The sequence below is a fragment of the Cygnus atratus genome, chromosome 5, assembly GCF_013377495.2.
Source record: "Cygnus atratus isolate AKBS03 ecotype Queensland, Australia chromosome 5, CAtr_DNAZoo_HiC_assembly, whole genome shotgun sequence".
Taxonomy (NCBI): domain Eukaryota; kingdom Metazoa; phylum Chordata; class Aves; order Anseriformes; family Anatidae; genus Cygnus; species Cygnus atratus.
This window is the reverse complement of record NC_066366.1, coordinates 51,066,276-51,091,796: the sequence shown is the minus strand read 5'-3', so window position 1 is coordinate 51,091,796 and position 25,521 is coordinate 51,066,276. Positions and strand designations below refer to the sequence as shown.

The following is a 25,521-nucleotide window of genomic DNA, read 5'->3' as shown; positions in this document are numbered from 1 at the left end:
ACGGCGCGTGCGCGCGGCGGGAAGGGGCGGGGCCGGCGGTTCGGCGCTGCTGGCGGCGGGCACGGGCCCCGAGGGGAGGGGGACCCCGAGGGGAGGGGGGCCCCGAGGGGAGGGGGGGGCCCGAGCGCGGCCTGGAGTCGCCATGGAAACGGGGGCGGCGGGAGCGGACCCGGCCCTGTGAGGATGGCTTGGGGCCCCGCGGGCAGCCCCGCGGCCTAGGGGAGTTTCGGCTCAGGGCTCGGCCTGGGCCAGGGGGTTTTGGTCGTAGTCAGCCGCAGCAGGCTTTTTTTTTTTTTTTTTTTTTTTTTGTGCGCCCCACGCAGAGCAGGGAGTTCGTTTTCTACTAGGTGTTTTGAAAGCTCTGTGACAAAGAGACCACGCCGATTTCAAAAACTTAAATAATCTCACAGTTCATATATCTACCCAAAAAAGTTTTTTTTTCTTAAAAAAACACATATATTACAGCAACTACACTAAATAAAGGCCTATTTTATCTCCTTTTTTAGTGTCCGATTTTCATCTTTGATCTGAAAAAAGTAACACTCAACCTACAAATTTCTCTAAAATTACCAGTTATTTCATGTTGAGTTGCCTCACGTGATAAGTGGTAACATGGACTGGCAGCATATAGGAACTTTACACGCCCAAGAAATGTTCCTTTAGAGTAGGAGATAGTAGTCCTGAACTTTGTTCGGGCTATCATCACGGCCTTGGCTGTGTGACTGGTTGAAAACAGCCAAAATTAGACTGTTTCTTTGTAAAAATAGTAATATATCTGAATAAGCACCTCGGGAATTAATACGTCTAAAATTTGAATACTAAAACTAACTGGTAAAAGAGGTGCAATTTATTTTGTTATCATTATTTTTTCAGTTCTTTCTCCTTTTTTCCTCTTTCTCCCAAGCAGTCTTTGGCTTTTTGTTTTGACAAAATCTTGCATTTGTTTTACACCAAATATGATACCAGTTTCAGCTCAGCATAGACACTGACAGGTTCTCTGAAAGGCATAGAAAATCAATAGAGAGAAGGAAAAGACATCAACAGCCTGGAAACTCCACATTCTTAAAGAATCTATGCAAACGTTTATCAAGTGTGAATGATGAGATTTACACCTATTTACACGGTACCAAAGAAGAAAGAGAAAAAAAAAAAAGGTTTTATGATATACCTATACTGGGAACCTGTACTGGGAAATTGTTTAACTGGTCAGTCATCAGCGCACAAGAGGGCTGTGTTGCAAGTGTTTTGGCCTCTTGGTAGGTAATGGAGGAAATAAGAGAGCTCATTGCTTCTATTATTTCTATTTTGAGTGAAGATACCCTTTCTTCCCCCCCCCCCTTTTTTTTTTTTTTTAAATAAAAGACTTTCCTCAGGCTATCTGCTAACGTCCTTTCCAGATCACAACAATATATTGCTTAAATATGATGCGCAACTGAAAAAATCCAAGAGGAAAGTTTTGGAGAAAGAATAGATTCTTGTGGTTCAGAGTTTGAAGTAGATACATGAAATACAGATACACAAATGTATTAATTAATGTGTAGTGTATGATACTTTTATAGAAGGAATATTAAAAACCCAATGCAACATACTAGTACAGTGTCAGAAATAAAAAATTAGATTATATAATGAGCCTAAACAAAATTATGCTTATTTTTGTTCAAAAACTAAGTATTTTTATTGTAAAATGCATTAGCGATGCTCTCCCTTTCCATGTAACAGTTTCGACAGCTGTTAGGATTTAATGTTACCTCATTGTGTATCAGGATTGTTCCTGAAGAGATATTCTGCCTATAAACAAAAGATTTCCAAAGTTATTTTCAAGTCTCCAACTTCAAAATTTACACCAAACAACAACAATGTAGTGGGTAACATGGCTTTAAACAAAATCACAGAAAGTGTCAAGTGGCTCTAAAATGTAATCTCTGCCCAGTATGTCAGAGAAACCTTTTCTTCACAAATACCACACACCTCGTTCTGCCTCTTTGTAGCATTGACCCCATCAGTATCATGGGCAAGAGAAGGAGTCATATATTATGACAGTATTTGTTATTCCATGAAAAATCCTAGGGAGTACCCTAGAGGCCTGATTTCTTGGCCCAGAAGAGTAAATAATACAGATCTTACAATGTTACGTGATTGGTAGGAAAGATCTCATGTTGCTACAGCTACACGTAACATTCATTCTAAGCTTTTACTTGGTTAACAACAAGAGTTTTTTTTCTTCATTAAAACAGTGATTGCTTGTACTGCTTTTCTGACTCCATTTGCTAGGAAAGTTATTTATACAGTGATAAGTGAAAGTTATATATATATATATATATATACACAACTAGAGCTTTATGGCATCTGAATTCCTGTTTGAATTCAATGTCAACTTGACTTTCAGCAGAAAGTTGAACTAAATAACTTCTTGAGGTCTCTTGGAACTGGACTTATTCTGTGAATGTCTGTCTGGATTCACTCGTGAATTTATCTGTGTATTGTGAAGGGGATTATTGAAGACATTACAATAACATGCATCATTGTGCATAGAGTGATGCGTTAGAGTGATGCCCCTCTTTCTGCAGGTCTCTACGTCACAGCAGAACGGGCAGGGTACATAAGCGCAGAGTGAGAACCCTCTCAGCAAAGCATGACTGATTCTGGTACCAATTCTTTTCCTGTTACTCTATAGCAAAACTGGATTGATGTAATGCGTCAAATGATCCCATATAGTTACTGGGTACTTCAGCTTTCGCTATACTTCCTGCTTACCTGAATTGCAGGTAATTAATCATGAAAGTGGGGAAAAAGAATTCAAGTCTCCATATGTTAAATGAGATTCTATAGAGTTATGTGAATATTTTCATTAAGCTTTTTCAAACACATTTCATTAAGAAGAGATGTAATCACCTTACCAGAAAATCAACTGGATCATCTGGCCTGATCTTACAGCATTCATTTAACCCTTGAATAAGTGTTGGCATGACATGCTTCATTAAATAGTTTCGTAGTGGAATAGACTGAGCCTCCAGTAACTCTTGTTCTTGTCTTTTCACTTCTTCCAGTTGTTTATTCTACAAATAATTAACCAAACAACAAAGAAGAATATTTATAAGATTTACCAAACAGTAGTTGACTAACTAATGATGGTGACCTATAGGGGAAAAGAAGAATAGTGCTAGAAACCATGGACAGAACTTTAAAACTCATGCTTAACAGAACAACAATGAACTGCTTATTAAATTTAGAGGACATGGCACACTAAGGATGTCCAACTGAGCATGAAGAAAAATGAAATAACCTCCCCAGCAAAATTATTTTACTTCTCTCTCCTTAACACCTAAAAGGAAGTTTATTCTGAAGTTTTCCAGTGTTCCTGTTTCCCAAGATATTTGGCAAAATGGTTGGTAAACACTGTATCACTTCAAAAATTAGTACTATTGCAAATGCAGATGGTTTCTTGAGGGTTCCTTGAACTGGGGGAAAGGAGAATATTTTTACACATGAGAGATGTCTGACTCTTTACATAACTGCAAGATATATCTTTAAATATGTTGTTTGTTTTTTCTTTCATTTATGTCAGTTCAGCTAAATTTATTCTTGAATTCGGGTTAAATCAACTTGTTTGAGCATAATCATTGTATAAGAGGGAAAGATGGAAATAAATCCACTTGGAGTATTCCTTTCTCTCATTAAATAGCACTAAATAGCACGCACACTTGCAGTAGTTTTAGCCAGAATATTACTCAAAAACATCTTTATTGTCCTCTCTTCTCTCACCTTATTCATAAGTAGCCCTAGTCCTATATAAAACTATATAAAAAGATACCCTGAATGTTGCTTTCCTATACTCAAGGCATAAGACAAAAGCAATGTTCAGATAAAACTAAGACCAGCAACTGAAAAATATGTTTACCTGATTCACTGAATCCAGGAGTGTTACTCAATAAATCCTGCAAGAGGTCTTAGTTTTTTTTACGCAGAGTGCAGCTAATCTACAATCTCAAGGGCAACTGAATAGATGCATAGATTTTAAAGTTATATCTAAAAGGATAAACTTACACATTTTATTTAAACACCTACTTTAGCTCCGTACAATGCAGTTTGCTTTCTTGAAAATAAGCATAGAGATAACAAAGACAATTCTTATTTACAAGCTAGTGTAAGAGCAATATAAATGCTTCTTTAAAAGTGATTAATTTCAAGTTATTTCCTCAGAAATATGTATGGCTTTTCAAAGATAAAAAATGATTTATCTGTGCAATGATCAGTTTGTTTTTAAATAACTCTAAATGGGGGCAGTAGAAGAACTGCCTACTGCGGGGGGGGGGGGGGGAACCTGACTTTAGGTGTGAACAAGAAATTTCCTATAATATGTATTTCGGGTTAATTTAACTAAAACGTCCTTAGGAAGAAGTATCATGTGCAAATCCTGTGAGGTCAGGTACCCTAAATACCAGGTACTTATTGAAGTATTAACAAATAAAAAGCATCCTTCAGACTGCCTCAGGGAGGCTGCACTGAACTGAGGGCTGAGCTCTCAATGATGCTTCTCTTGCAAGCTCAGAAACCTTTCAGCAATGCAGCCTGGGATATTGCTCAATTCTGTGTTCTTTAGTTTGAGCCACAAAATGCACCGTGAAGATATTCTGAGGCAAATCTAAAGCATGATATGAGGAACTAGAGAATTTATCCCACACTTTCCAAGTATATTTACATAACAGATTGCTGGAAACCCTATTGCTTCAACTTTCTAAAACACATAAATAATAATGGCTTCCACAAAAATGCAAATTAACATACCCACTCTTCCCAGTTTGCCATCCTTTCAGCCCTTTCCTCAGCTTCTCTACGCTCTCGTTCAGCTTCTTCTTTAGCTTCTCTGGCAAGGCGTTCCTCAGCTGCTTTACGTTCCAAACTCTCCTTTTCTTCATCTGTCAAACCATAATTGCGAGGTTCCCCAATTTCTTTGACAATCTCTTTTACAATAAATCTGTTCTCAGGATCTTCAAATTTGGCTACATCTTTAAAACAATACAAGAGAGAACTTCGCAAGGCTTTTCTCAATTATCAATAGTCATTAGTGAATAACTGCAAGATCTAAATATATAGTGTTGATGTTGCTTGAATTTTCAAGTATAATATGTTTTTTGGAGTGTCTTATAAATATCAATTTTTTTTGCTATACAAAGTGGAGTTTTTTATGTCTAATTTTCTTTGTTAGTTTCAGCTAAAATAGTTCGTCATTTTAATATGATGCTAGGGAGAAAATAGTTAATTTTTACAACTATTCTATTCAGCAGTTGCAGCATTCCTAAGTTTTGAAACTTTCATACAAGGTTATTCCAGTATCAGAGATATTTCTCTTTGCGAGTCTTATGTCAGCTTATCTGCAGGTATCAAACTATCAGCTTCTGACCCTGTATCTTCATGCAGGTTCCACAACAGGTTGTTAGAATTTGGCAAGAAACTCCAAAATTTTCACAACATTTTCTAAAATTTTCACATGCACTGTTTTACAATTACACAGACCTATCTCTGGTTTTGTAGGCATAACGTAATAAGAGTTCAACTAATCTGTGGCTTCACGTAGAAGCACAGAGACCAAGGAAATCTTTCCTTTCACTCCTTCTCCCTTTTAACTGCTGAAGACTATTTGGGGACTAAACCTGCAGAAAAAGAAAAAAAAAAAAGTGAAAAAATAAGAAATGGAAAAAAGGGGGAAAAAACAAGAGAAGGAAAAGCCTCCTGGCACTGAATGCATATGAAGCCTAGAAAGTGCTGGAGACATCTGAAAGAAAGGGTATAGTAACATACATGGAAAAGAGGAAAAGTGGGCATTTTGGGCATACAGAACAACTGAAATACAGAATTTAGTCTAAAACTCATTAGTCCCTACTCCACATTCCTCTGCTTTATGAAGTTATGTTGAAAGCTATTGGCAAAGCATGCTTCTCATTTCTTCACTAATTCAAACAGAAGCATTACTTACAGCATTATTTCAAGAATTTGTGTCTTTGTGATTTAGACCTGAAGTCCAAACTCTGCTAATGAAACAAGGTAGAAAGCTAACATAATTCTACATGATGCACGATGACATTTCTTTCAGAGCCTCTTCTTTCCAAAAATCAGGAATTACATTCCTGAAGTATTCCAAACTACAATAATTTTATTTTTTATGCCAAGCAGTCCATTAATTATACAGTTTTTGCTGTACCTGGATATACGAATTACAGTGCGAGACAATTTTCTAGTCATTTAAATTATTGCTAAGAACATTCTTGGCATTGAATTTGAGGTCTCAAAGACTACAGTCTTTTCTCAGATGATGAAGCAAGATTACAACACAAACATTACAGCAATCATAATTAAATGCTAAAATGTCCTAAAAAATATTGTTTTTAAATGAAAAAAAAAAAAAGATTATCACTGTCCCTAACAGGGAGGAAAGATCACCAAAAAATGGAAAATTCTGTTTTAACATTCCTTTTTGTAGATGATCTAATGTGCCTGTGTCATCATCTCCAATTTGCAGATGAAGAAAACAAGACAGACTTGCAGACTTCATGAAGTGAGTCACTGTAGCAGAGTAGCGTTTCCAGAATCTTGAAACCCACTCCTTTGTACTAATCATATTTCAGACTCAGTAAAAAAAAAAAAAAAAATCGTAAAAGCAACTCATAAGGCCATATGTTAAGATTTTCTAAAATTAAGGTGGAAGAAAATATTGATTAATTTGAGTCAGTATTTAATGAATCAAGCACAATTCTTCAACAGTTCTCCACTAAGGCCAGTAAACCTAGGTAACTTTTCTTTCTTCTGACCAATGTAACAGTCGCTTCTCTGTTTAAATTTGATGATGTTAATTCAGTGGTTCTGATAAACCAACTGGAATATCAGCTAGAATGCAGAGCTGAAGATTCCCCAGTGAAATTACCTTTGCAATCTGACCTTTTAATTTTACATATATAGGGAATATAGGGAAAGGAGCAATTCCTGACATAATCAGGCTGTAAAGATGCTGCTGCTTTTAAGATGTAAATCAACACTATAAATTGAATGTGAAATTCATCTGGAAGTCACTAAGCCCCACAGTTGTGATACCTCAATAGTTAACCAGTGAGTATTGTGATACCTCAATAGTTAACCAGCTAGTAGACCAGTGACTTTCCTTATTTAGAATTAACTAGATTTTTAGAGTAATCTTTGGACGTAATTCTTAGCATAAAACACTGCAATATGCTGTCATAGAGCATACACTTTAAAGTCCTCACCAAGATAAAACAATGTCTTGGACAGTGCTACTGCTTGTATATCCCAAAGTTTATAAGATTAAAACATGACCAATTAATGACATCACACCTTCTTAATATTTATTATTTCTTACATTTACTTTCTGCATCAGAGTTACTTCAGACTCAATTAAATGAAATTGCCAGCTAACCTTCATTTCAAGCCTCCCAGGACTAAGACAATCATCTTTACCATTTGGATCTGATTAAGAAAGACAGCAGCATCAACTGAAGACAACAGAGCCAAATATATTTATCTTATCGAGACAAATAGATTTATCTTATCATCTCCTTTCTTTTATGAATTGGGAAATGGTAAAATAGATTTTAGTGGAAAACTGTGTGAGAAAATAATCAGTACATAATACAAAAATCACTCAGCACCTGGATACTTAAAAAGGTAAAGATGTGAGCATAGCTTAGAAATAATTCTAAATCTAAAATGATTATATTCATGTTATTTTTTTCCACTGCGACATTTCCTAACAACTCAAGTATGGTATTATTTTCAAGATAATCTCCACAACTGACATTAATCAATTGACTTCCTATTTTTTATTTTATTTTTTTTTTAAGTTTGCTCAACAAATCACTTCCTGTAACTCATTCAGATGGACAATCAACATATCAGCAGTTTTATTGTATTTGCAAGGTTTTCCCTGTGTTCTTTCTCTTCTATTCTTTTCTTTGTCTCCCTTCCACAATCTAAAACCAGTTTTATTAAGAATGCTGTCATCCTGTACTTATTGTTTTTGAATTATCAGATTATAGTAATCTACTCAAGATTTCCCAGTTATGATTTTCTGGGAGTATGTAGGGAAGAAAATTTTTCTCACCTCTAGGTATGAAACAAAAAGGATGTATTACTAGCCTTCCACCTTTAATGTCTAATCATATTCTTTCATACTTACAGAATACCCATATATTGTCACCACATCTGAGGTTAAATCTAAAGAAAAAAATATAAGCAACTATAATATTTAAAGTCCATGAAAATATACTGTAATACCAGTCCAGAAGGATGCCAAGTGCAGAGATCTGTAAACTATATCAGAAAACTATTTTGGTTATTTAGCCTACAAAACTGAATGATTAATAAAAACACTAGTGTTAAAGACATGTTAACTGTATACTCTAATCAGCACAATTCAGAATCTTTATGAGCATTTAAATATTTCCACAGGTATACAGTTAAATACCTGCTGTATATTTATTCTGATATGTTAGTTAAAATATTTATATACTTACTGTACAATCTTCACAAGCGTTACATTTGTAATAGGAATTTTTATTGATATTTTGGCTAAGAATTTTATTATTTCATACCAATAAACTGAGGATGTATTTCAAGTTCATCAAAATAGTTGAGAACAGTCTCATCTTCTGTGTTTATCTCTCTGAAGAGACTTAAAGATTGCAGAAACCGGTCCTGAGTATAATGAGTTCCAGCAACAACACTTTCTGGTAGATTTATTATTCTGTTTTTAAGAAATTCATCAGATGCAGTCAAAGATACAACAAATTCTGTGAAGAAGAACACATTATCAGTGCCCATATATGATTCTTCCTCCCTCATATCTACCTTCTGTTAATAATACATTTTAAACCACAAACGAACATGAATTCACACATATGTATATAAATATTTCCTTATAGAAACTTTAATTAAGAAATGCTGATATGCAACTTCTCCAGTTAGAGCAATCCAACAAAATGAAGAGGAGACGCATAGAAGCAACATGTTCTAATTCTACCAAGTTCTTTCTTAGCACTATCAACAAGACTATTCTTGAAAGAAGCAGCAAACATAGTCCAAATTTTCTGAGAAAGCTAACAGAGAAGAACCAACACACGTAACTGGTATAGGAAGAAAAATAAACAAACGTGAATAGTGCAGCCAAGGTAGCAAGTAACACTGGAAAATTTAACAATTCATTTGTTTGTCAAGTCTTCAAAAGTCATCACAGTGTATTGCAATTTCTCATTTCACAAATAAATCTGTATTTTCCTAAATAAAGTAAATTAGGAAAATAAAATAAAATAAAATAAAACAAAACAAAACAACAACAGTGGATTAAACATACTATGCTATCAGATGCCATAAAATTTGGTGTCAATGTTATTTGTAGTACTTTCATAGACAAGAACACGAGAAAGCCTCAAAGGATCCATAAAAAAAATGCATCTCCTTTCTTTAGTTCAGAATTCCCATACTTATAAGTTTCATTAGGCTGTTGCATATTTTATCAACAATCAGTCTGCCTTTAATTATTCATGTAAGTTATCACAATATTTTCTGATATTTCTATCTAATATCACTTCTCAATACTACCAAAGCCTATTAATTTAACAAAGTTGGGAAGTATTTTTTCTGATTTCAGAGAGAAATTTGCAGAATCAAACACAGACAATTCCCCTCCAACCTCCTCGTGCATGCCAAAAAAAGCAATCCACCCTAAAAACAGAAACAAAACAAAACACACAAAAATCTCCATAGACCAACAAAACGCCCTTTTGGATCACTCAGTTCTCTAAAACAAGTTTTCTCCAAGGTTGATAAGGTGTTTCTAAAACAGATCCCTTGCCTGAAGTCCTTGTTTTGGGAGAGAAAGTGGTACTTCTCCAGCACATCATAATTCACACATTTGAATTACATTGGAGTTACCTTCAAACACATTTGATGAGCTGGTACTTCTCCAGCCCATTGTAATTCACAGTTCCTCTTTCTGATATTGTAACTGAAAGTGTTTTTGTTTATAAAGAACACATTTTTCTTTTTTACTTCAGAAATAAGTAGTTCCTAAATGAAACGAGGTTAAAGCCTCTTTTTAAATCAACCCTTTGTCCCCTTCATTTAAGTGCAAGAACAGGATTTTTTTCAGGACGTTCTGAACCTTCTTCACTTCCACTGAAGCTAGTAAGTTATCAGGCTGCAAAAACCACTAAGCGCTTTAGGTATTCAGCTTTTATACTACCTGACCATATGCCTCTTGTAACATAAAATATGCCAATTCAAAGAAATCAAGAATAGCAAAAACATCATAATAAAGCATTTTCTGCATAGGTGGAAAACAATTTCAATTCCCAGATTTGCTGATGCAATAAAATGAATTTGGTAGTATCATTCAAGATACAATGCTAAGCACTGCAAAGAACTCTACGAAGGGCTAAACTTTTATATATATTTGTTTATTTTATATATATATATATATATATATATATATATTAATATTCCATGTTCAGGAGCTCATTTATTCCATTGGTAGATGCTGTAATCGTAACAAAGGCAGCCACTGCTCTTGGTAAAAACAGCTGATGGCATTTTCACAAAAGAAAACAGAAAAAAAAAGAAAAAAAGAAAAAACACCCACAAAACAAACCCAAACCCTCCTATTGATTAACTGTTCACTTGCAAACAACAGGGCAGCAGCATTACGTGGATATTTCTTTTAAATGGAATATGAACAGATGGAATGATATTTTAAACTTCTAGTTGGTGGCAGCAATATTTGAAAACTCCTCTGTTTATTTAAAAACTCAAACTTACCAGGTGTGATTAATTTATCACATTTTGGCATTTTGCCTTTAATTTCTTCTTCTTCATCTTCATCTTCCACTAAAACAAAAGCAATAAATGATTGACATTATCATTTGAAGCAACAATATTATTATATTTACTAATAACATGCCCCATACAAACACTTTTTTTTTTTAATATTCAAATTGTACTAACTGTTGGAAATTAATCTAACCTGGACACCAGTTTAGAGTAGTCAGTAAGTAATCAATGCTGTTGCCTGCCACAGAATCTACCATGGGACACTAACAGTTGTTTAGCTATACAGCAGAGCATGCACTTGCATACACAGTTACAAAATATGTCCATACTACTTTCTTGACCCTGGCTTCTCCTGCTGCTCCATATTTTCTTATGCCAGTGACAGAGCTTAGTGAGCAGAAATGGTTTGCTGCGGTATGGGTTTCTGCTGTTAATTGTCTGCTATTCTTGACATGAATAGTCTGCTCAACGGCTTGAGCATCAGCTGAGCTAGATGATTTACAGCCCAGCATAGTAAAATGAACAAGACTGAGTTTTGTTTTCCTTAAAATCATATCCTTTAATTTATGGAGATGGTTGTTGGTCTTAATGCAGACAGTTTTAATTGTGAGACAGCTCACAATTTGAGATGTATATTGCAGAGCTCCACCAAAGTCATATCCAATGAAGCTCATCTAATATACCCACTCTAATCTGGTTTACACAATATGTATTGGTGAACTGTCTGGATCCCCTTGTTAAGCAGCCCTTGAATATTATGAAGAAATTCTGCCTTACAGCTTTCTTGCATAGAGTATATCAACACAGAAAGCGTCTTCTCTATTTGGTCATTTATTTAGGACATTGTCAGCCAAATTTTCATTTGAAAATTATCTTGTTTAAGGTGCATTACAATTCATTACAAACCTTAAATTTTAAGCAGCATGTGAAAACAACTGTTTTGTGCCTTGCTCTGCTGTCAAAACAGTGTTGATGTACTTCAAGTAATACGGCACTGAGAAAAATAATGATAATATTAGCAGCAATAAAAACAAAAGCAGCAGTACTTACAGTTAAAAAGCTCTTTTGCCTGGTCATAGGTCTCTGGGAATCCATCTAAAACATATCCCTGATTCCTACAAGGCATAGATTTGAGCTTATCTTTAATGAGTTTAACAGCATACTGATCATCTAAACAACCTAAAACACAAAGAAGGTTAATAGGAACCTAGTTTATGGAAAAGAAATACCTGAAATTATTTTACTAACATGTTCATACATTTATCAGAGACACTTTCTAAACTCCAAAAAAAATTATGTCACTGTGTATACTACATGCTGTTAAGAGATTTATAGACTACAAGTGTAACTATGAAATAAAATTATATCATTGTAAACACAGGTGTCAATGTTAGAACTGTAAGGCTAGTAAACATGAAATTAGATATTTTAGAATAATGCAGTCAGATCTTGATATGAAAAGAAATAGAATAGAAAAAAGCATGTCACAAAGCAAACATTTTCTATTTACAATTAACCATGAGACAAATTCTTGCAAAACAAACGTGAAATAGGTTTTGCAAGTTTCATTTACAGATTAATAGACTGAGATATAAAGTGACTTATTAACTTAGCATACATTGTGAAGCAAATGTATGGCAGTAAAGTTTGTTTTGACCTGATTTTTTTTGTCCTCTTGCAATGATTGACTCCAGCTTCTTATTTTATATTTAAGACTTTTAAAAGCTGAGGCAAAATTAGAATCTATTGTTATCAATAAAACATTACATATTAAAAGGCATTATTATTTTAAACAAAACAAAGAATGCAGAAGAGAAAACTGCCATTATTTTTCTTGCAAATTTGATAATTACATACTTCACTTTTTACTTTATATTATTTAAATTATGCTCTCTGTTCTGAGAAGAAAACTTGATAGAAAAAAAAAATCTGGTCAAGAATCTAAAGATTCTGAACATTCAGTCACTTACATATAAACTTATGGAGTTAGAAAGAATTATATAAAATGTATAAAGAAGTAGAAAGATGGTCCCCTTTTATTACTTCATATTTCCTACCTGCATTCTGCTCCATGCTTTCTTTAATTCCAGCCAACAACTCATGTGCTTCTTCTACATTTGTACCCTCTTCTTCTTCATATTCCCCCTCTTCACCCACACTGTCATAGTCCACTTCTTTAGGAGCCACAATTTTCTCCTGAAGACAAGATCAGAAACATGAATAGGCTCAGAAATTCTACAGACAAATTTTCTTATATACACAGATGTAATAAATGGAAAAAAACAATGAATTTCACATATGCTCCTGGACAATGAGAGACTGAGCAACCTTCAATCTTTAAAAAGAGTTCAGTGCATCCCCAGAGATGATCAGTATGTCAAAAGATATTTCCATTCTAAAATCTAAAATTGTTTTGGTAATGTATTTTTCAGGTCAGAAAAGTGAGCAAGAAAGTAAATAATACCAACAGTTATAGGTGGACCTAAAAAGCAATCAGTATATTATTATTTCTCAAAACATTTTGTTGGAACATGATTATTTCCTTTGGTAACTTAAAATACTAAATTATGGAGTTCTATTTCATTTTAAAACAATGGCAAACATTTAAAGTCACAGAAACTAAAATAATAGCAATACTAAAAAACAGCTAGTAACACACCAGATTTGCTATTGTTTCAGAAATCACATCTTTTATCTTAATGTGATGCAGCTTGTAGTGTTTGCAGAGCTTTTCAGTGATGGTAGATTTGCCAACCCCAGGAGGACCATGAATGTAAACTTTGAGAGGCTGGGGAAAAAAGAAAGATGTGAAAGATCAATCAAACGTTATGGAAATTTTTATTTAAAAGGTACAATCTTTTCAGTATAACTAATAGGAAATAACTATTATAATTGAAACTGAAAATATATTTTAGATTTATTTGCACTGAGCATGTTCTATATCATCCACTGCTTTTGAGTAACACAGTTAACTTAATGGTATAACTTCAGCATTGGAGAAAAAGGTACATTTCTACTTAGTAGACTAACAGACCAACTTACAGTGGCACTGTTAGAGGTTAAATGGTTAAAAGAAACATAACACAACCCTATAGGCAGTGGATTTTGGAGATAAGTGGCAGTTATACTACTATATAAACACAACCATTTTATTTTCCAGCTGAGGTAGAGTTGCTGTCATCACCATAGTTATTTTGACCTCAAAAACTTCAGATTCATCGCAATCTTAAGATAATAATTTTTAATTTCAGCCTATCTTGCCCATGGTTGAATCACTAAGTTCCAAAATACATTTAATAAATATCATGCAATAAACTCAAAGCCATACATCATTAAGTTCACATCCCAATTCAGTAAACCTGGCGGTATTTTTAACATAAACCTAACAAATTAATTAATTTCTAACATAATCTCTAACATAATTTCTAACATAACCCGGCAAATGAATTTTGCAGAGTTGTGACTGGCACAGAGGTCTAGCTAGCCTTCCCTCTTCTACTTACCACATGGTATGCCTTTATTTTACATCATACTTTTTGAACTGCAGGCATACCTACACAGATGCAGTAGTTTAATGCAAGCACAGATCTGATAATCCTTTTGGATGTATGCAGGGACTTTCAAAGAAAAAATTTTAAACGAATGATATTAGTTATATGTTGTTTTACACCTCCTGAACCTATCATGGTTTGAACAAGATACAGACATGATGAATAGCTTTATCATACTAAAGACAAGCAATACTTGAATGAATGCAAGCATTTTTATGCACCTTTAAATAACTACTTCCTTATACATTTGAATATGGCAATTCTAAATATTTAGCTAACATAGGAAACAGCAAAGTTGCTCATTACATTATACAACGGAGTGGGATAAAATGAAAGCCACATTGCAATTAAGTATACTGGCTCACTAAGTATAATGAAGGACACAAAATGTTCACCTAGCTACTGACTCTAACATAAAAATCTTAAATAAAAGACACAGTTACTGACTCTAACATAAAAATCTTAAATAAAAGACACAGTTACTGCTTTCTTGAAGTCTAATATACCAGGAATGCCATATATTGCCTACAAAAACTAGTTTCAAAGCAGCAGCTTCTCCATCACGAAGCTTGTTTTCACTTACACAATTGCAATTTTAGGCATAACAGAAAACTTTAGGTGACTATTTTAATTAATATTTTATATTGTCTAATTAATTACTTCAATTTAACTTTCAGATTTTATGTTCACTTATTTTGCATCTTTGTCGGTCTTCTGTGTACTTTTACTTAAAGAGATAAAGCTTGTGTTTATAGAACTATTTATATTTGAAAAAAGCACTTTAAAACAGCATACACCAAGCCATTACCAGAAGTCCTCGATTTTGCTTGTATTCTTTGATGATCTTTTCAATGTTCTCCACCAGTCCTGTCTGAGCAACCCACTTAATGTTGAAAGTCTCTTTCAGAAATATAGCTTCCATTCGTAGGTTCACAAGCAACATATCCAAGTTTGTTTGCTGAGAGAACAAAACTACATTTACTTTAAAGATGCAAGCTATGGATGTTAAAATAACACTGTTGGCTTAAACTAAAGACTAGAATGGGGGGGTGAGGGGAATAGAAAGAATTTAAGCACAGGGAAAGTATGTATGCATGCACTGCAAAACATACATTTTAAGCTTTTAAAAAATATATTTTCAATATATATTTAAGTATTCCTGAGGACTATTATATTATTAACCATTAAGCAATTATTTGAGGTCTCATACTATTGCAGGAAAAAAAAAAAACACAAAAAAACTTCTTTCATAAATTCATTAAGTACCACCTTTAAACTAGCAGATTTTTATTTTATTTATTTCTCCCATGAACAGTTCATTCCAGATAAATAGATGAAGATGATTCACATATTCTGTGTTTGTCAGCCTCAGTAGTACCTCATTATTAACCTTTTTTTTTTTTTTTTAAAAAAAAAATGCTTTGTTGGTAGGTTTTGTCAGCATGCTCCAGTATGCTTAGTGCAGCAGTGACATCAGTGCTTCACTGTTTTTCTAGAACGGTCTGTAATTCCTCATAATACTTTTTTCTGTGAGGGTTAAATTTTAGTTTATTTCCTAAATTTACATTCACTATAGATGTTTTTAGTTGAGCTTTAGGATTACATTTTTCTGCTGAAATAAATATATATATATATTTCATGATATGATACTTCATATCCTTTTCTTTAGGTTTGCATCCTTTCCTTAAGTAATAAAAGAAAAAATGAATAAAAGAAAACTACTAACAGTTAATTCTTTACTCAAGAATGCATTTTCTCTTGGAATCTTCTCAATTTTTCCTGGTCCAACATTTTTACTGATACACTATAAAGAAAAAAAAGAAGTAATGCACATAACAAATCAGATTCTTAGAAAAAAATGAAGAGGATTTCTGGAGATAAAATCTCTGCTCTAAATTTTATGTTACACTATACCCAAAAAGTCAGTATACTGATTGGAATTGCAGATCAAAGAACATTAATGTTAGTATTAAACACCTCTGTTTTGCTATATATCACTTCATTTTTTTGTAGTTGCAATAAAACAAAACAAAAACAAACAACAACAACAACAAAAAAACAAGTGTTTCAAAGCTCTTAAATCTATAACTTCATACTGCTTAAAATCAAACTGCAGACCTATCTTATTTCTCAGAATTCTCACTTCAGATTTTTTAAGTATTTAATTCTGTTAACAGTCAGAAAAGATTTTCAGATCAATGGAATGCCACCATTAACTCTCTAGTTTCATTTCATCATCAGCCAGAAGTTAGTTACTCCTGCAGTCCTTTAAAAAAGGTTAAAAAAAACACACGCTAGATTCCATAAAATTATAACAGCAACAGCTATAGAGCACTAGACCAAATATATCCAGTATTCTGTCTCAAACAGTTTCAACTAGCGGACACCTAAATGAAAGTAAGACTAGGAAAAGCATGCATGATACTTCTTCCAAATGCTCTCCTAATCTTTGACTATTTTAACCTCAGAGACTTCCTAAATTAGAAATAGCTGCTGTATATTTAAGTAACTCTCAAGGTATTTTTCATAATTCTTACCTATGCTCACTAATGCAAAGAATCTCTGCTACAGCTTAGGCTTTTGTAAGTGACCCTTTTATATTATTGGTTGGCCTTACAGATTTCCTGGCAAGCTTTTTGTTCTTCAGAGGCTTGAAAAAAAAAGGATATTAATTTTGAGTCTTTTCTGTTAATTGATCTTTAATATTGTTTTAAGTCTGTTTTGTTTTGTTCCTCTTATCCAGCCAGATTTTTATGATTTTTCTTCATCAGGACATAACTGTAACTTTTTGAAGTCTGCCATCCTGCTTCCCTCAGCCATGCCAATTATCATTTTGTCTTTCCCAAACTTTTCTTAATAAGTAGCATGCAATGGCCTTATACATCTAATAATGTAAGTTTCAATAGCTTCTACCTTCCTTCTCTAAAGATTTAATATTTTTAACATCTTTTGTGCTCATTTTTATATAATGCTCTTTCCTATAGTTGACCACAGCTACAAAGATTATTTTGATCTTTGCTTCTTCCACATGAATGTTGAAAACTACATTATGGTCACTTATACAAGGTGGATTTTCCAACTATTAATTTTTCAGTGAGACCTCGTAAGCCTGAACCAAAACAAGGGATGCATCTTCTTGTGACCTTCCTACAAGACAGTTCCATGAAACATTCTTTGACACTGAAAGAAAAATGGGCTGTTTTGTTTGGTTCTTATGTAACATTTGCTCAATCTACATGGGAAAATCTCCTGTTACACTGTATTAGCTGCTTCTCTCAACTCTCAGTCTCACTGTAAATTATAGTTCAATAGTGTCATCCAGACTATTTCTAGACTTCATTTCAAAATGTTTAGAAAAACAAAATATCTTCATACAAATGAAGGGAAGAATATTTTAAAGACTTTTGAGTATCTGATTGTAGTACTGTGAATCCCATAACAACTCAGCACAGTTTTAACTAAAATTTCTATTTAAATTAACAATAATACTTTCAAAGTTAATTCTGCAGAAAGACGTCAAAATAATATTTTTTTTAAAGGACAAAAGTCTTGGTAGATTTCAAATTTATTTTATTATTTATTACACAAGATAATTCAGGAAGACTTAGGGACGTCTACTTCTGTAAAAATGTAGAGTTTGAAAACTCTTATAAATATCGGGAAAAAAAAGAAAAGGAATAAAATCCCTTACCTTTATTAATTCTTGAAGAGTGTGCATAGACTCATCTACCGCAAGTATATAGTGAAATCTTGGCCTGTGGTCTGCTACATTCTGTAACACTCTGAAACACAGGAAGGTCAAGGCTGGTCAGTATAAAAGCATACTGGGACTTTTTGTGTTAGATGCAATTCAGAAGCTGTCCAAATACGACTACGTTTAATTTTGGAAAACTCAGAGCACAATATTTTCATGTATATTATCTTCAATAAAGAAGGATAGATAGATGTTTTATTTGTAAAGAAGTTCAAAGGATAAAAAGCAACACCTGTACAAAATATTAATTTAAGCTGTAGAGTCCGTGATGTGTTTCCAGTTCTATGCCAGTTAAGTGATACTACTTGCTATATCCAGCCTTGCCAGCAATTTCTTAAAAGCACAGAACCTGTACAATAGACACAGGTTTCCCGTAGGCATATCTAGTACCAAAGATACTGAAGTCTCTGCCTGCCTCAATAAGATGGGCCAAATAGTGTTCTTAAACCCTCTCTGTCCCAGTTTAAAAGCCTCAGTATTCTGCTAGTGTATTTGGATTTGTTACTTAGCTAACTATCAATCACTGTCCAAGTGAAACTTTACTTACGCTGCTAAATCAAGAACATGAATGGTTGGAATAAAATTGTTTCCATGTCCAAAAACAGGTATTGCAGTAGCCTCACTGAGCCAACCTATCTGAAAATACAAACGGACAACAAAGTTAGAAGTAAACAGTTACTTTTAATTAGGCATATTTATGCAGTGGCAAATCTACATATTTAGGATTATAAAATTCCATTTACTGAATGACTGATGGAACTGTAGTAAATAATTTTGAGAAATACTGGCAGCCTAAAAAGAAACCAAGAATTTTTTGTTATTTTTAAAAGAATACTCTTTGATATTGACAAATGTTTTTAGTACTTCATATCCCAAATTTAAAAAAAAATGCTTGGGGAAAAAAAAAAGGAATGCAATGTTGAAAAGAAAGACATTTTTCTTGAATCCATTGATCTGATAGTCATTCTCATTATAAGGTGCACTTGTAGATACTGTTCCAAAACTATGAAAAAAACAAAAAACATACAGATCCAAAAAATAAAGTGGAAATCACTTCCATTGTAGCTAACACTCATTTCTAAGGGATCAAATAATGAATTCTGTTCACAAGAACATTAAACTTACGATACCAAAACTATTAGAAATGCATTTAATTCCATTGCAATTTGCCATTAGATATTAAAACCCCCAAAATGCTTAGATATCTACCTTAAAAAAGTAGTGTAAGACACCTTCCCCAGCTCCGTACTGAAGTCCTGAAGCAACAACATAAGTTGAAAATATATGTTTATTCTGTGAAGTAAAACCAACAAGAAAGTTTTTATGAAATTATTGTACTCCTAATGGGATAATGGTTTACACTGAAACTTCAGAAATTGCATACTAAATACATAAAGTAAGTTATATCACTTAAAATTTGGAATTAGACCAACTGTTGCATAGCTTGTAGTGTTGTAAGACATATTGTTAATGTTTCCTTAAAACAACAACAAAAAACATTACTCAGAATTGACCTGTCTTCATTTGAACTGAAATTCTCAAAAATCTTTTAAAAGTTAAGAAATTGGAAGTTACATATAATAACGAAGTGATCAGCGTAACTTATGCCTCAACTTTCTTTTTCCAAGAAATGTAACAACGAAATTCATTGAGGCTTTTTTTTTTCTCCATTTGCATTATATTTGCATTTGATTGCCTAAAGAAGTGGGAAATGCAGGTTCAATACTTTTATAATCATTTTGCTTTCGTTTTGATATAAAATTTCAAACAAAATTAGTGGACTATAAAGTATTTTTCTAACCATACACCACAATCAACCCTCATATTTTTTGCTGACCATTATGCAAACCTGGTCATATGTTTGCCTGTTCCGGATGACTGTTTACGTGAAATGAAACTGATTGGATCAATGTTGAGGGTGGTTTCACACAGTGAATAAACCATACTTAAACCATCTTAAGGAAGGAAATTTCAAGCAAATCTTTTAAATTAGGACCAGTCGCTTAGACATTTTTAACTTGAAACAATATTGTTAAATAATTCTGATGTTGTAAAGATCTTAGACATTATACATCTACATAACGCTTAGAACTTGCATTTACCAGCAGAGGCTATAAAATGCTAAGACTTTGGATCAACTTTTTTGTCTGTGAAAAAACACACGGTTTGCTACATTTTTTTATACTATTTCAGAAATATAAAACCAGCAACACCGTTAGCCAATCTTTGATTGAATAAGCAAAACATCATATACAGGGATGCCAGGAAATAATACATCAATGTACGTTATCCATGTAATGTGTTTCTATCTTTGTAATAAAAACTATCTCAACTCAGTTGAATACAACAGCTTGTTAGTAATCACATGGAATATTAAAATCAGACATTGCAGACAGCACAAGAGCTCCCACACTAAGTTTGCTTGTGTAGTACTAAGAGAGAAAGAAACTGTTTTTAACCTAAGAACAGCAGCTCCCAAGTTTGCTTTGGACAGACCGCACACATGCCCCAGAAGGCACATGGTAATTTCTGTCTCCCAACAGGAAAAACCTGCCTCTCATGAAGGCAGAGGAGGAGCCATTTCTCATCTACGCTAAGGAGCAGGTAACTAATAGGATCTTCTATCATTTACCTTGCAGTAGCTTCTGTGTGGGAAAGCAACAATACTTCAGCACCCAGTGAAATACAAACCTCCAAAACAGGTCAAAATTCTCTAAAAATACCTATTTAGTGTCACAAATCACACATGTGAGAAGGTACTACTTGAGATGACTTGGATATACTTAATGGAAAACCAAACCAAAACAAAAACCACACCACAAATGACCAGGCAAGCTCCATTTATACACAGTCACCGGTAAAGACCTTCAAGTTCCTGTGTAATATTCATTAAAGCCACTAGATGTCACATTTTAGCTAGTATAATCAGCTCTGGGCTTGTTTGGTTGGTTTGTTTTATTCGAATAAAATGTTTTAAGTGGGGGATAGGTCTAAAATCATCCTTGAGATTTCCCCTCGCAGTCCCCAGCTTTACTTCTCTCTCATACAACCAATGAAACAATGTATTGCTTCAAATGAGAAAAGCATGATTTATTCACTAGCTAAGGAAAAATAGAGAAAATTAGGGATCTGTATTATGTATACTGTATATGTATTATTTCAAAAACGTAGCCTTCTTGATATTTTATTAATAAGGGATATTTTATTAATAAGGGATGCTATTCACATTTATCGAAAAAAATAACACTCAAAATTTATTCAAATTGTTGGTAACTTCTAACATTAAGATAATGCTCTAAGAAGACCAAACTTTTTTTTTTCTCCCCACAAAGATCTTTACATACAGTTTTCCCAAGTTTGAGAATAAGTTTTTCAGCATTTATGTGATCCATAAAGTTAGGATGAGATTTTCTTCTGCGATAATCTTCCTCAGTAAAAGGAATCTCAGAATCCTCCTAGGAAGGAAAAAAAAATGCAACTGTTATACATGCCTTAAACAAAAACAAATGTTAAAGGCCTAGATGGATAAAACAAGTTTTTAAAAATATTACAAAACATCTATTTTGTTTTCATTTGAAATTCTTGAAACTTCTAAGCTTCACTTTAAAGTTAGCATGTCCACACAGTCCTAATATCTTCCTGTATATCTCCCCATCATTGTAGCTCAATGCTTAAACCTCTCTATCCAGTGGAATAGATTTAACAATTCTGGCAGAAAGCAAGATTTCAGGTGAAAGGACCATGAGAAAAAAATATACTTGCTGACACTAACCTTACCTGCTAGTACTGAAGTACATACTGAAATACTTTAATTAAATTCAATGAATATTTTCCATTAAATGGAAGTATTCACTTAAAATAATAATACTTTCTCGTTACTTACTGGGTCAGGGGTTTTGCTTTTTGCCCAGCTCATTATTGTTGAAACGAGGATAAATATCTTTGGTGTCGCAAAATGCTCTATTTCTGTATGTAGCACTGGTAAATGAAAGCAAAGGATGTAATTTATTGTAAACTGTTCTACTGAAGCCATATATTTGTTTCTGTGTAGAGGTCCTGTACATACACTTATGCTATAGTGTTCTGTGTTACTTAGTTTGAAGCAAATGCTCTTTATTTTGCTTGGCATAAAATAAAAATAAATCAATAATGAATAATAAAAAAAGCAGAAAAATAATGGGAAGAAAGGATTACATTACCAGTAATGAACATAATATCGATAGAGCTGCATATTGTGGAAAAATAAAAAAAGAAACAACCTATACTAGAAAATTATTTATCTTTATTGACTACAAAGATACTGAAAGAAAATAGAAGTGTTTTATAATTGAAACAGCAAATCTACAAAAATAGGGATTTTTTCCTTGAATTTAATTTAGAACAAAATAATTACATGTGGATGATGTTTTGTTGAGTCCTTGAAAACTTACAGTGTTACTTATGTATTTAGACAATACACAGAAATGTATAGTTTAGTTTAACTATCATATAAAGAGCAATATTGCATTGTCAGCATAAGAAGATTCCATATACCCATTAGAATTTGGTTATATCAAGCAGCAGAAAGCTGCAGAAAGACTAAATGGTATTTTCATTGCAGTTTTAAGCAAAGAAATATACTTAATTATATAAAATATTAAACATTATTTGAATATCAAAGGAGCAAGTTTTCTACCTACCTTCAAACATAAATAAATAAGATGGCTGTGGATAGTTATTTATGGAAATATCTGCCTACACAGATATGTCATTTAAAGTGTCGGACCATTCTATGACAGCTTCTCTAGCTTATGAATGCTGAAATGCAATCGATGGTCCCTTGCTAATTAATTGAACAATTCATGCAGCATTTCCCTATCAAGGATGCCAGTTTTATATTACAGTAAACTATAAATCCAAGGTCATTTCATTACATATTTCTCGTAAATTTTGGTGGCTATATTGCAAACAATTTTCTGTTCAGTTGATGGCTATACTAACCAGAAGCAGCCCATTTTGCTTCCTCAATTTGATTTGCATCCTCAGTGATGTTATACAAAATAATCTCACATTCAAGCAAATAACTTAAGAGCTCTTTCTGAGAAGAGACCTGTGGGAAAATAGTTAAAACCTGTTGTTAGAAAACAAAGGAAAGAAGAAAAAGGGGAAAAAAGTCTATTCAAAATTCTTTTTCAAGAGTAACTTTCTGATAGATAGAACGCAATTTTCTTGCGCATAGATTTCTGAAAAGGATGCTAGAATAATTCATATGACTGATATCAAACTGTATCTGTCAGATAAAAGATGACGAAATACAAATTAAATGCTGAAACTTCTGATTTGCAGTAGACATTAATGTAGTTCAGAAGTATGTACAATTTTAAGCGGTATTTTAGGATTTGTATTTTCAGTATAATTATTAATATCACAAAAATATCTATGACTTTTACAGGTATTTTAAACAAGGATCAGCTGGCAGAATGGACAAGACATAGGAAAACGTCAGTTTTCTTGCAAAATGTCAGTTTTCTTGCAAAACAACATCCCATCCTTGTTGTTAAATGTGGATTGTCTGCAACACTTGAACAAATCCAACGAACATTCTGCGTGACAGCAGTGGGCGAGATTAAATATAGTTAACCATAATTTTCAGATTAAACAACTCATCTCTATAGAAGTTCAGAACAAAACTTTCAAAATTTTGAAGAGATTCTGGATAATAAGCAGCTTGAGACAGAGTCAATTTTAGTTTCAGAAAACATTAAGCAATCACATTCTTTAAAACAAGCCTCCTTCAGTTAACCAAACTCTGGACATATATACAAAGACATAGGTATTCAGAACAATTAGCTGCTAGTGAAAGCAGTGATTTCAGTGAAAAGTTAAGAAGGGAGGACACTGACTTTGATTCCAATACTACTACCTTTAGAAACTGATAAAAGATATAGGAGACACAAGAGAGCGTGCTTTGAAGGAAAAAGAAAACAGACCTGTGGATCATCAGGATAGACAACATCCTGTCCAGAAACATCATTTAAAAAAATTATCTATTTTAAGACTGGATTATTTCCTTTTAACATTTGCTGTATGAGAACTAGCAGGGAGGAGACAAGTGTGCAGGAAGCAGAGGTAGTAAAATATGCATACAATTCCAGCAGCAAGAGACCACTTTATTAACGTCAGTTGGTCATTTTACATGACTTGCAATATTCCTAACGTTACCTAACAATGACCTGAAGTAAGATTATTACTTACTGCATATGTTTCCTCTGCAAAACATGGTTTAGTACCTTCTGGCTTAGAAAGGGTACCAACTATTTGGTAGACTCCCTCCTTTGGCCTAGTAGAAACTTCAGCAGCTGAGTTCTTTTCATCTTCCTCCTCCTCCTCTTCCCCAATGCTTTCTAGTGATGCTCCAACAACACATTTGGATAAATACTGCAATATACAAGACACACGTGTATGCAAATATGTATTGCATTGGGACTAAACTACACAGCTTCTTATAGTCTTGGGAAGACACCAATGCTGTTGGCTAGCTTAGATGCTGTTGCAGGCAGCGTAGCTCAGAACACAACTTGGGAAAGCAGGGAAATGTGAGGGACTGCACGAACTCCGCAGCGACATTTTATCTTGCCATGTGCCCTAAGCCTCAAGGGTGAAGGTGTTGCTGTGTCCCCAGACGCCTCTTCTCCTCAACCTGACTCCTCTCCAGAAGGCGTTACCTCAGGGAGATGTTATCTCCGAGCATTACCTTTCACCACAGCCATCAGCTGCCGCCCCAGTCCTGACCTGCGCTACCACCACCTCCTACTCTCTTTTCCCTCCTGTCTTCACCCCCCTTGCCCCCAAGCCCCCCTCCGCAGCAGCCATTTTAGGTGACCACGGCCGGACACCCGCCCGGCGGCCAGGAGAACAGCCGGGGGCCGCCACGCCGTCACCTCGCCGATACTGCGGCCGCAGTAGGAGTCGAGGTGGTTGAGGAAGATCCGCCGGCTCCGAGCGCCTCCGAGCCCCGCTGCCATGGCCGCAGCCCCAGCCGGCGACGCGGCCCGTTGCTAAGGGCGGGCGGCGGCTGCGCCGAGCCAGGCTGGGGCGGGCGCTGCCGCATCGCCCTCACAGCCGGCGCGGGGCGCTGCGGGCACGGGCTGAGGGCTGCGGGACCGCTCGAGGCCGCACACCGGCATCCCTCCCCCTCCAGCCGGCTGCTGCTGGCCTAGGAGCTTCAGCAGGTGGCCGCCTATGGGGACTTTCGGTGTAGCGTAAGGCTTGGTGTAGCCTTGCCTCGGGTGTCTGGCCTGTGAACCTGCCTGCCTGCAGAGGGTCACGGAGTGGAAGCGCACCTTTCTCATCTCTGCCTCCACCATCTTCCTCAGGTGAATCAAGATCAATCGAGAATGAGTC

The 25,521-nt window shown here is 34.5% G+C and overlaps 1 protein-coding gene across 8 annotated transcripts; it reads right to left on the bottom strand.

Annotated features, from left to right (window-relative positions):
* Nucleotides 1–1,525: 1,525 nt before the first annotated feature.
* On the bottom strand, nucleotides 1,526–25,485 carry AK7 (adenylate kinase 7). 8 transcript variants are annotated; one of them, XM_050710926.1, is made up of 18 exons: nucleotides 25,461–25,485; nucleotides 24,373–24,555; nucleotides 23,119–23,227; nucleotides 22,022–22,116; nucleotides 21,483–21,593; nucleotides 19,348–19,431; nucleotides 18,686–18,774; nucleotides 18,076–18,166; nucleotides 16,111–16,188; nucleotides 15,193–15,342; nucleotides 13,493–13,621; nucleotides 12,891–13,029; nucleotides 11,884–12,012; nucleotides 10,822–10,890; nucleotides 8,601–8,798; nucleotides 4,786–5,006; nucleotides 2,893–3,056; nucleotides 1,526–1,788 (listed from the first exon to the last, which is right to left on the bottom strand). In XM_050710926.1, the coding sequence occupies exons 1-18, from the start codon at nucleotides 25,482–25,484 to the stop codon at nucleotides 1,665–1,667; spliced, it is 2,187 nt and encodes a 728-aa protein (XP_050566883.1). In that variant the 5' UTR covers nucleotide 25,485; the 3' UTR covers nucleotides 1,526–1,664. The 8 variants fall into 8 exon arrangements, with proteins under 8 accessions (XP_050566883.1, XP_035395401.1, XP_050566884.1 ...); XM_035539508.2 differs by lacking the exon at nucleotides 25,461–25,485 and adding an exon at nucleotides 25,059–25,188; XM_035539509.2 differs by lacking the exon at nucleotides 25,461–25,485 and adding an exon at nucleotides 25,059–25,188 and having other exon boundaries at nucleotides 1,541–1,788; nucleotides 2,898–3,056.
* Between the last annotated feature and the right edge of the window lie 36 nt (nucleotides 25,486–25,521).